Source organism: Parasteatoda tepidariorum, chromosome 12, assembly GCF_982258835.1.
Source record: "Parasteatoda tepidariorum strain Cologne lab strain chromosome 12, Ptep-v5.0, whole genome shotgun sequence".
Lineage (NCBI taxonomy): Eukaryota > Metazoa > Arthropoda > Arachnida > Araneae > Theridiidae > Parasteatoda > Parasteatoda tepidariorum.
Genome location: NC_141766.1, coordinates 35,888,584 through 35,901,379, shown reverse-complemented (window position 1 = coordinate 35,901,379; position 12,796 = coordinate 35,888,584). Strand labels below are relative to the sequence as shown.

The following is a 12,796-nucleotide window of genomic DNA, read 5'->3' as shown; positions in this document are numbered from 1 at the left end:
CCTCCGGCAGTATTGGACAAATTCAAGGACCTATCAAGTTTTTCAAGGACCTAAGACGTTTTTCAAGCACTTTCAAGGACCTAAATTTAGCAAAAAAAAATTCAAGGACTTTCAAGGACTCTCAAGGACCGTGGGAACCCTGAGTAAAAGTAAAAGCAAACCCAAGCTTTATTTCATTTTTCTTAAATTAAAAATGATTTAAGATTTATTGGTTTAAAAATAATAATTCTGTAACAAATTACTTAACATACAGGCATTAAAAATTAAAAGGAAAAAAAAAAAAAAAAAAAAAAACGGAAGTGGAAAACAAACCAAAGAAATACAGTGGAAAGTCGCGTATCCGGAATCAGCGGGACTTCCCGAAGTCCGTATATTTGATTTTTCCGTATAATTGACTTCCAAGGTAAACAAAGCTTAAAATGATCTGAATCTAAGAAGCAGAAAATAAATAAACATTTTTTGGGTAATAATGTTTTAGTATTAGAATGATATCTAATCAATCATAAACAAAATATTAGAAAAAAAAAATTATTGCTATTCTAAAAATAAATATAGAAAACGAAAAAAATTCACAGTTATGAAAATATTAATTGCTCTCTCCACCATTTCGAACTAGAAGGATTCAAGCAAGAAGGGGAAATTCCTGTCATTCAATAAGGTGGGTAGGTGGAGAAGAAAAATTCATTTCCTCCTTACTTGTCATTCAAGTTGAGGGCGGGGTAGTGACAAATTCCTATTTTCTCTCCCATCATTGGCTATCAATCAAGCATAAAGGCGTGGCATGCTGTTAGAGTTCTCTTTATTTTTTCTTGTGTGACTAAAGGGGACTCCCCCTCCACTTCAGCATTTGCTGTGTTTACCCTTTTTGTTTTCACAGTATTTCTCCCCCTGACACTCAAATAAAAAGGTTCCAGGAAATGCCTCTTTTACTAGCCAGCTGCATAGGAAAGAAGGGGGAGGGGACTCAGTTGTGCTCTTTTGAAAACAAATCTCCCCCCCCCTTTCCTGCATTCCAGAGGAGGAGCATCATGGTCTTTGTAGATCTTCTGTTCTCTTTTCTGTTGATTTATGGGTTCAATGCATAGATCTCTAGAAGCTGAGAAGGGGAAAAACCTGTCAAAAGACTTCGTTTTTTTTTTTAAAGGAGAGGGGAAGATGTAGAAATGTTTGTTTATTTTGATTGTTAAAAAGTGACCCGGAAATCGACCCTTCCGGAAAAGGGACGTCCGGATATGGGACATTACACTGCATTCACTTTAGAAATTTTTTTTATTTTATTATTTGTTTAAAAAAACATGCTTTTGAAACATCATTAGACCCTTTTTTATTTACTTATTTAAAATAATAAAAAGTAGTATTAACTAATGGTCAAATTCTGTACTTAATAAATGTAAAAATATTTTCTTATTTATTATTATTTTCATTTTTGAAAATAAAATCGACTAAAAATTTATTTGTTTAAAAATGATACTGACTATCTAACAAATTATAAAACAAACAAGTATTGAAAGAATTTTAATTAAAATTTTAAAAAAATACTTTAAGTACTAATGTTAAATTATTAAAAACCTCAAAACATTACTAAACTTTTTATTTAATTTTAAAAAAAAATTGTTTTAACTAATAGCCAAATTTTTTTAAAACTTTGTTTTCATTTTCTCAAAAATAAAAGCAAATTAAATAAAGGTAAGCTTTGTTTTAATTTTTTTATAATTAAAAACGATTAAGCATTTATTGGTTGAAAAACAATCAAATTATTACTTACCTACATCTAATAAATTTAAAAAAACTAACTTTTTATAACAAAGTTAAATACAAAATACCCCTATTAAATTGTATCGCTTAAAATAAACAATAATTGAAAAAATCAATGATTTGATCTATTGAGTTCAGAACGAAAATTTAAGATAACAGCGATTGTGCAGCAATCGCAAAGTAACAGTAGGTTTACTAAAAATAACTGACAAGAATCGTTATGAAATAATGCAGAACGAAACGAACGCTGCAAAAGTCTCACTGAAAACTATTTACAAGAAACCAGACAATTATTTCTGACGAAATAAAATGCACAACGATCGCAAAATGACTTAAGTCCCATTGAAAATAATCTTCAAAAAACGCAAAATCCCAAAGACAAAAATGGACATAAAGAAACTATGCATTGCGTTCTATATTACAACGATGATCCTCGCACGAAACCGGGAGTTCTGATTCAATTCGCTCTTCGTCATTCAACATCACGAAACTAACATCATCCTAATAGCAAAACGCTATCTATGTCTCTGCAGCTAGACGAAATCAAAATTGTCTTCGTTAGTGTGGTAACAGCGTTAGCCTGGTCAAGGATCCTTGCATATTAAATCGTTAAACCGCAATTGTATTCTTAGTCCGGCGGCTTAAATCAGATTTCTGATGCATCGCCTAAAACGAAACTCACTACACCGGCCTACTGATATATGCGTTAAATCGATATTTTGCGATACATCGATTTATTGCCCAGTCCTAACTATGCTCCAATTAAAAAAAAGTTTTGCACAAATATAAAAGGTATACATATTAGAAAATAGGTACCTAAATAAAAGTCGTATTACAATAAAATATGAATGTTAATAGAAGGAAAAAACAATTAAAAGTAACAAAACTGCCGCTCAGAGAGAAAATATAACAAGTACTTTATTAAATCCAATGGAAATTTAAATTTATGGCTCTTAGGACATAAATGATTGTAATAAAAGTTTGCTTTCTTTTGTTAATGCTCTGAAAAGTAACATTAATTTTTGCGAAAAAACTTTGCCAAGAGTAAAAAAAGTCTCCTAATAGTCGCCTATTCCTGAAAATAGTTGCTTTTTTTTAAGCCTTTTCAGGCAAAAAAAAAGTCGCTGTAGTCGCCTAAAGCCGAAAATAGTAGCAAATAGTTTCATTTTAGTAGCCTGTGGCAACCCTGAGTACTGTTCTGCAAACACTTATTTATATTTTGATTTTAATTATTAAGATTTAATTTGTGTCTTTTTATTTTACACCTTTACAATAATTCTCTATATTTCACTCATAAAAAAAGTTTTCTACCATCAGAATGATAAATTTTTTGTTTCTTAACTTGTTTTAGACGCATCAGAATTTTATAATTTTATTTTAATTTTACACTTCTTTAATTTTAAAGATTATTAATGAAATTTTTTAAATTTTTTTTTATCTGAAATAGGAATTATAGGTTATATAATCTGAATAGTTAGGGAGTACTTTAAGAGATTTCTAGGAATCAAAGAAGACAAAATTATTTGTTTTAACTCTCCTGCCCTAAGCAATGAACAGATGTGAAGACTCCTATTGGGAGAAGCCCCTAGTTATGACTCTGCCTGCTTAAGGCTGAGCTGATAAGAAAACAGGTGTTCAATGAGTCAGGTGTTTTTTTTAGAAATGGTTGGAAAATTTATTGAATTTGTTTCGGTTTTCTGGTTTCCGGATAAGAGGTTCTGTAATGTATAAATATTTTATTCTCTTCTTAACAATCAATGTAAAGGCTAACTTTTTAATTCAATACAAATGTATAATTCTAAATTTACTTACTTATTCATAATTCATAAATTCACAACTAAATTAAACATCAAAATCTATTTTTAATCTTTTATTCCTTAAGTTACTTTATTTCTCTTACCACAAAAATGTTTCAGTTACAGGGTAATATCAATTCTCATGATCTGTTTGTTGATTAAGCAATATTTAAAATTTAATATTAATAATGTGGCGTTGGCTTTGTTTTCGGCTATTTTATCTTTCCACAAATTGCCAACTAAGGATCTCTTCCCATGCTTCTAACTGTCCATTGGAAACAATTCAGTTACTTTTAATTTTAAATTCTTGGCGTTAGGACCGGGGAGGGGAGTTCGCTAATTGGTTTGACCATTTACTTTACAAAAAATCTTCATGTTAAAAATAATGCATTTCTTTATACTTATAAAAGGGAGCAGCCTTTTTATTTTGTAATCCATTGCACATGGCCATGATGTATTTTTTAAAAATAATTCTGAAGGAAAACATTTTTCTTTATTGTTTATCAAATCTGATTTTTAGAACTAACTATCGGCATTTGAAAATAAATAGATCAACTTCTTCAACAGAAACTTTACATCAACATCTTCAAGATAAATGTTTTTACTAATATTGCCTTTCCTCCAACTATATCAAACTAATAGTAATCATCAACTTTATCAAATAGTTCCTTGATAAAAAAAATCTTCTCCAATCAACAAATAGTAATTTCTTCAAACACCAATAATATTTCCCTGATAACCCTAAATAAGCTCTTAACATACTTTAGTTTTATCTTAAACTAAATAAAAAAAAATTTAAAATCCTTTTGAAATTTGTTTAAAATAAAAGTTAACCAAAGTTTTTTTTTAATTAATGAACATATTTTTAAATAATTACTTTGGTTTCAAAATTTACTTGAAGGAGACTTAATTTTTTCGTTCATGGCTTTTGATCTCATAAAATTTGCTTCTGACTATTTAAAATCAAATATTTTTTATTCAACCTAAACAATTATAACAACCTTTATAACAATTCAACCTAATTTACACTTTCTGGTGTATATTCCTTAGCACTCTTTCAATGTGGAAGTAATAACTATTTTATTATAACTAAGCCGTGGCAAAATATGATATTAGGCAGTATTCATTGATAATTATAATTAGATAATTTTTAATCATAAAAACGTAGCAAGCCATCAAAAAAATTAAAGAAACATAAAAATATTTAAACCAGTTTTTGCAGATCTTAGGTATGCAATCTCAGGTAGAATAATATAAGTTATTATATTAGACAAAAAGATAAATAATATCGATAAACAAGAATTAAAAGTTAAGCTTATAAATTTTCTTAATTATGTTGTCAATTCTTTTAAATTTTTTTTTTCATATGGGCACTTTTTTTCAGAGCATTTACATTAGTTCTAAAATCTTTTGTTTCTTTTGCCATCTCAGTGGATTTATCAATAGATTTCTCTAGTTGAGCTGTATCATCTTCCACTTCAAACTTTCTTTTTTTGAAGCCTTCAAATCCTTTTGAAGCTCCTACTTTTTGAAGCTGCTATAAATAAGCTATTTCTTTTCTTCTTCAAGACATGTATCTTTGTCTATCTGATCCCACTGATTGCAACAACTTTTTGATATGAAGACCCCCACTAAACTTTGAAATCTTTAATCAGTTTTTTTCTCCATATCATTATTGTATATGTTATTGTATCAGACGTTCCTTTAAATTTTCCACTTTTAGGGACTCATTAACTGAAAAACCACTTTCTATAGTGGTTTGGTTTAGATATAGCAGCAATATTTTTTCTTCGTTATTTGAAAATCCTTCATGGATTGACAAATGATCTTGTCAAGGATTTTTTGAGGTAAACACTCACATTCCATCAAATGGTTAGAAATACTTCTCATATTGAGATGATTAGAGTTGGTTACAAGAATATTGAGCAATATCAATGTTCTTGTTACAAGTTTTGCATCTTGCTCTCCTTATATTGTCAATTGATTCAAGCCAATCTTTATAAGAAGAATGTTTCGACCACAACTCACAGAAGATACAATTAGCTATTTTCAAATTAAAAAGAAACAGGATGACACAATATATTTCTAACAAAAAAAAAAGAAAAGAAACGAAGACAGACGATAAAAACTTTTTTTTGAAAGACTTTTACTGTGTTAAGTCACACACACACAGATGTTAAGCCCGAAGTTCTAACACCTCACAATGTTTAAAAAGGTAGCAAAATTACAAATAAAATCTTAATTTGTTTAATATCTGCCAACATTAGAGAACTTGTTGCCCTATTCAAAGATCTGATACATTTGTTTAAACTGATTATACATAATTGTGGTCAAAATCTAAGTAAAAAAGAACTATTTTTTTGATGCAAAGATAAGCACTTTCAAGAAGTGAGAGAGTTTAATTAGATTAGGTGCTTTAAATCCACTTTTCAAACCAATTTATCAATTTTACACAATCACAATTAGTTAATATAAGAATATACCATAGAAAAAAAATAATCTGATAAAATAGAGAAACATGAAAAGTGCTAATGCTGCACAAACTATTTGGTACATTGATTTTTTTAAATACAAATAATTAAAAAAAGTTTTTTACATACTGATGCATTGCCAGCTGTAACAACTCCCCCTTTTTTGAAGACTGGTTTTAACTTAGCAAGGCCTTCCATTGTTGTCTGTGGTCTAGGATGTTCATCAACTTCCAAGAGAGAATCTTTACCTTTTACTACTACTGCAACTGAAACTAATTCCTCACTGAAGCGGTTATTGTCTTGAGCTACATATCAATATAAATAAAATATTTTTTTGTACATCACTTAATATGAAAAAGATGTTAAAAATATAAAGATATAAAACATATAAAGATTAATTATTCATTAAACAATTATTTGTTTTTCTAATGCACAATAACCATAGAGCTGTAATAGTAGGCAGAGCAAGAACACTGTTTAATTTTATTATCTCCCTTTGTTCCAAACATTAGACTCCTTTTTGGTGATTGTTTTTCCTGTATTATTTCAATTAAAAAACCTTCATAATTTAAATTGTTTTCTACAATTTTATTAAGGAGTCAATAATTAAGTGTTAAAAAGCTTAGCCAATTTATGAAATAGTTTTTTAATAATCTTTTATATCAACTATTTTCGGAGAAAAAATTTATTTTATGAACTAAGAAAACCAAGCTTCTGAATTTAAAAATTGTTGGCATCATTTAACATGGAAAAAAAAAGTTATATAAGCTGTAATAGTAGGTAGAGCAAGAACGCTGTTTTATTTTACTATCTCTTTCAAAAATCAAATTCCTTCTTTTTGGCAATTTTGGAGGAAATAAGCAGTCTTGCAACAGTTGATCATTTTTCAGCAAAATCTTGAAAAATTAAAAACTATTTTCAGGGATGAGACTAGTCAGAAACTAAAAAAGAGGAAATTCAACATATATATACATATTCAAAAATTTGACAGAAAAAGTGCGATTTTAAAACTTGTAAACCATGTGCTTATAAATCCCGATGGTTAATTTTAAAATTGTATGAATATATATGTAAAATGATGCAGTCGGACCGAGCAGGAAAACAGACACAGGATTTTAATGAAAGCGAAAGAAATTTATTTATGTCATACTTTGTTGAGTGGCAAGAGAAAAGTCCATGAGCGATCAGTCTTTCTGGTAGGGAAAATCTTGCAAAAAATCCGAAAATGTCTGTATTTAAGGAAAAGAGGTAAATCTTAGATATTACTATTGGTTTAAGAAATAGTTCGAGTTATTCTCACGAAGTTTAAAGGGAAAAATGTTTTTATTTAAATTTATGCATACTTAGGCCAAAAATAGATTTAGAAACAGGATATGGCTCTTAAAAGTGTGAGAAAGCAGTTCGATTTGAATAAATAATTAGTAATAAAATAGGAGTTGTTTTATAGTGAAGAAACTAACATAAAAAGATTAATAGAAGCTTTTTATGTTACATATATGAATAAGAATCACATGCATGATTTTAAATTAAGAGAATATGATTCCAGATAAGAGGTTTTTAAATCATGTGAATATGAAACTCTATATTGAATTTAATAAATGAGAAAATACAAATCATACGAATCATCAGCATTGGCACGATAGCCCTTTGTGAGCCTGGGTCTTCCTCATTCTGCCTTTCTTCCAGCAATTGATTTCCAGTTCTTTACAATTAGGATGTTAAAATCCTAATTGACACAGTCTTTCCATCTCTTTTTGGGCCTTCCTCTTGGCCTTTTATTGGACGGGGTTGCATTAAAGACTCTTAATGCTCTTTGTTCAGGACTCATTCTCACTACATGCCCGGCCCATCTCATTCTACTTAGTTTAATAGATTTAATGATATCATCACTATTAAAGATCTTATATATTTGAAAATTATATATCTCTCTCCAGTTGTTATCAAGGATAGCACCAAAGATGGTTCGTAGAACCTTCCTTTTGAAGGTTGCTAATAACATCTCTTCCCTTTCTGTTAAAGTCCATGTCTCTGAAGCATAAGTCAAAACTGACTTGATTAATACCTTATAAAGTAGAATCTTCGTCTTTCTTTTTATTAAGTGAAATTTCAATAATAATCTTAAACCATAGAAGCAGCGATTGGGTGCGATTATTCTTTTTCTGATTTCAGGATTAATGTCATTTTCATAGTTTAATTCTGATCCTAGATAAGTAAAATTTCTTACAGATTCAAATTTAAAAGAATCTATTTCAAACAATTCAGGGATGGTTTCCATTGTACTACAATACATATATTTTGCTTTCTCCACATTTACTCTTAAGTTCATTTTACTAGTTGATTTTCCCAGTGCCAAAATTTCTTCACTCAGTGCAGTCCTAGATCTTGCGATGATGTCTGCATCATCGGTGTATGCCAAAATCTGCACTAATTTATTAAATATAGTACCTATAGTATTTATGCCAGCTTCTCTAATAACTTTTTCTAAGGCTATGTTAAACAGAAGACATGCTTATACATCTCCCTGAATACGAATCACGATGCATACTTTTTAAATTGCGCGAATACGAATGCCAATGTCTAATTTTTAAAGCATGTATAAATACGAAAATCTATGTTTGATATTACAACCGCAAAAACGAATCACGACATTGGATTTTAATACAAATATGCGTGAATACGAATCGCTACACAGGGTTTTAAAAGCGCGTAAATATAAATCACAATATTGGATTTTTAAATCTTGTAAATAAGAATGCAATGTAGGATATTTGAATCACCTGAATAATAATCACAACATCCAACTTTTAAAATCAGATAAATAAATACAAAAATAGATGCTTGATAGAAAAAAAAATCGCGATTTTAAAAATGCATAAATACAAATCGCGATATTAGATTTTCAAATCTCGTAAATAAGAATCATAATGTACGATATTTAAATAGCGTAGATAAGAATTACAATGCACAACTTTTAACTCAGGTAAATACGAAAATCGATGATTGATATTAAAATTGCATGAATAAGAATCGAGATATTCGCAGAGTCTGGACTTGGGATTTCTAAAAGGCTTGTTTGTATTGTTTTTGTTTAGACATAATAAATAAAAATTTACAAGATTAATTGAATGAGCAAATAAATATTTTCGCAGCAAATCCACCTTCATTTTTTTTTATAGTTTGCTTTCACACCAAAAAACAGGAAGCAGCGACGTCTGAAATAAGAAAATACGAGCTATCCGGCGGACGGATAAAAATACGGAAAATCTTATTTTCTGTGGGTAAAATCGGAGAAAATAGCTAAAATAAGTAAAAAGGCGGAAGGGTTAGCAGCTAGGACGTAGTTTGAATTTTGTGTTTATCTTTGAAAATTGTAAATAAATACAGGGTGGCCACTCAAATCAGGGATCAAATTTCCCTGATTTTTCCAGTAAAAATCAGAAAATTTCCAGGTCAGTGTGTTTTTCTCTCTGCTAAAGTGTAGTATAGATACAAGAAAAGGGGTAAAGTTAGTGTATTAGTCAATAGTGTAGTATTTCATTCAAAATATTCTTTTTTTAATATATCATTTTGAATAGATGTGGAGGAAACAATATGTTTAGCTTGCAGAAAATAAGCTTTCAATGAATAAAAATTTAAGTGTTAAATAGTTTCTGCACAAAATGTACCAAATAGCAATGACCCAAAACAAACTTGGATAAGTACGGTTTAATATATTTTTATAAGCAAAATAAAAATAATTCCAGGTGATTAGAAACAAATAAATTTTTAAGTTTATTTAAATTTCAATATAGAGCCAATACTGTATTTTATTCAAACAGTGCTTTTTATAAAATTCATTGAAATAATTTTCTTTAAACCAATATCATAAGTCATATGTTTAAATAATGTTATTTGTGTTGAATTAGCACTATAAGAGATATTCATTATTCGTAAAGGAAAAATTGTCAAATTTCTTGTTGCATATTCTATAGGAAAAAAACTAGATAAAATACTTTAAATGTTATTCTTTTTTTTCTTATTAGAAATTAGAATATATTAAGAATTCCAATCTAACATGATTTCCTAGCTTAGATGAGTTAATTGTTTTTGTTTTTACACCTGGGGAATTCCATGATGTTGGGGGGAAAAATTAACACTAATTTCTTAGAAAAACTATCTTATAAAACAAAAGTTTACAATCATAAAATTTTTACATTTAAAAATTTAGTTTATCATAACCTATGGAAAAAGAATTTATGTTTTATAAAAACTGATTATTATAAGTTCAAATTAAATGGATTAAATTGTTGATGTCGGATGTAAATCGCAAGAAAGCAAAAAATTATTACTAAATTACAAATTGTCTAAACTCTGTGAATTTGTTTGTAATTCAGATGCAAACTTGACTGAAATTTGAAGCTGTCATTTGAATAAAAAATTCTATTCAGTTGTTTGTGAAACATGATACACAATTAATTTGAAATTTTTTACTTAAGAGTCAGAAATGCAAGAAAAGTATTGCTGAGTTGATGCTATTTCAACTTTTTTTACGATAAATTTACGTCTAAATAAAAGTGGATTAAACAGATGGTAAAATAATTCAAATTAAGAGAAATATTCCAGGTTTTCTTTAAAATTCTCTGACTTTCCAGTTTTTTGCCAAAATTTCCCTGACTTTTCCAGGTTTTTTCTAGTATAAAAAAATTCCCTGATAATTCCAGGTTTTCAAGGTGGGTGGCCACCCTAAAATATGTTGTTGTTGTTACATATGGCTTTATTGGAAATATTAATCCATATACAATGTTCAACTGAATTTTCACAAAAAAAAAGCGGGATATTTATAAAAAAAAAACAAACTTTTAGAGAATCGGAGTTTTTGATAAAAAGGCTGAAATTCAAGTGATAAAAGCCAAAATCCGCTAAAAAGAGGAAAAATCTCATAAAGGTCAACCAGTTTTATCCTAAGGAAATGATTTTTAGAGAAACTTCAGAGGGAGGGATGAGGATTTCAATACTTTTGCTCCACATAAAATTAAATTCCTCATAAAATATTTTAACTTGTGCAAAAAAAAAAAAAAAATAAATAAATAAATAAACTTTCTGCAGAAATTAGTGGGAAAGATAGAAAAATCTGAAGAAAAAAAAAGCGTAAATTCGCAAAAGAATCACATCCCTGTATTTTAGAATTAAAATTTTTTAATAGTTATATCACTGTAAGAAATTTTAATACTTTTACAAAATTAAGAAAAATTTAATTTTTGAATGATTCTAGTAATAAGGCTCGAAACACCAAGCACCTGAAGTTATTTTATAACTCTGTTATTTCATAAATTTTTTCAACAATTTATCAATTATGAAGGATGGTATGAAAAATTGCGTTTAAAATTAAATCAAACATAGACTTTACAATAGTACAACATCTTGTAAAATCATAGATATTTTTTCAGATACTTAGAATTTTTGAAAATATACTCTAAAAATGACTTTAGACATGCCAGGGAGTGAAAGAATTATATTAAAATTAAGAATAAAAAAAGTCCAACATGACCTATAAAAAAATAAACTACCTTCCTCTTTAAAACTTTCTGATCTTATTTAAACTTTACACTTGTTAAAGTACGGTTAATCAGCCAGTACTCATGATTTTTTCCCCATATTATTACAATTGAAAAAAAACTCACTATTTCAAAAAAAGATCTACAATTTCATCAAAGAGTTAATAAGTGTTAAAAAACATAGCCCTATTTATCAAATAGTTTTTTGATAATCATTTATAGTCTCGATTTTCTCTGAACTAATGTATTTTATGAACTAAACAAACCCAACACAAGTTTCTGAATTTAAAAATTATTGAAGGATTTTTCTCTTTCAAAAGCAGAGTTGCCAAAAAACTCTTCAGATGAGAGAAAGTTAAAAAATAATTAAAAAAAAAAAAAAGGTAAATACAGGAAATAAAAACAATGATGCTGCCAAACAATGCCTTGTACATTTTATAACGGAAATTTAAAAAAAAAATGATATATTAACAATGAATAATTCTGTATAATCACTACTTTATGATTAAGTAAGTTGCTTTCTTCCTTTTTATATTCATAATTAATAAAATAAATTTGGATATTAAAATGAATAAAATAGAATAATTTAGATTAAAATGTTGTTTTAAGGAAAAGTACATGCTAAAATTTAAATTATTAAGTAACTTACCTATGAAATGTATAAGGTACTCCCTTTACAAATTTTTTTTAAACAACCAAATGCAGAATAAAAAAAAAAAAGATCATATTTTAAGACTTTTTTTAGATAAAATCTGTCCATAGATTATATTTCTAACTAACAAGAAATGGAAGGTGGAAAATCCCCCCCCCCTTCTTTAATTGTCCACCAGTCACATGGTTTCATTCTTGAGACAATCATCCTGCAACACTCACCCTATTTACATCACAGCTCTAGGAAAATAATATACATAAAAACTTTTGAATCAATTTTCAGCTAACGTATTTCATAATAATTTTAAATTGCATCAGCATAATAATTCTGTTCGCAACTGAACTTTATGAAATATTTTGTCATTCTGTAGCAAATATTTTACAGGATACATTTACTGCTACATTTTAGATTTTCAAATTCATGACTAATTCCAAGAATTTGTCATGACTTAATGAAGTTACTTTCTCCAACAGAAAAGCAACAATAAATTTAAAAAAGCATTATAATAACATTAATTGAAATGATAGGTATAACCAAAACTGTTATACTCTGCACCTTCATATTTATAGATTTTAAATTAAAAAAACA

General features: G+C 28.1%; 1 protein-coding gene across 5 annotated transcripts in view; it reads right to left on the bottom strand.

Moving 5' to 3' along the window:
- The window catches only part of yip2 (yippee interacting protein 2), a 49,199-nt gene that overhangs the window by 19,266 nt on the left and 17,137 nt on the right, over window positions 1–12,796 (bottom strand). For all 5 annotated transcript variants that reach the window (XM_043041057.3, XM_087155851.1, XM_087155850.1 and 2 more), the window contains one exon: window positions 6,152–6,327. In XM_043041057.3, coding sequence (XP_042896991.1) covers window positions 6,152–6,327 — 176 coding nt within the window. The remainder of the gene's footprint in view (window positions 1–6,151; window positions 6,328–12,796) is intronic.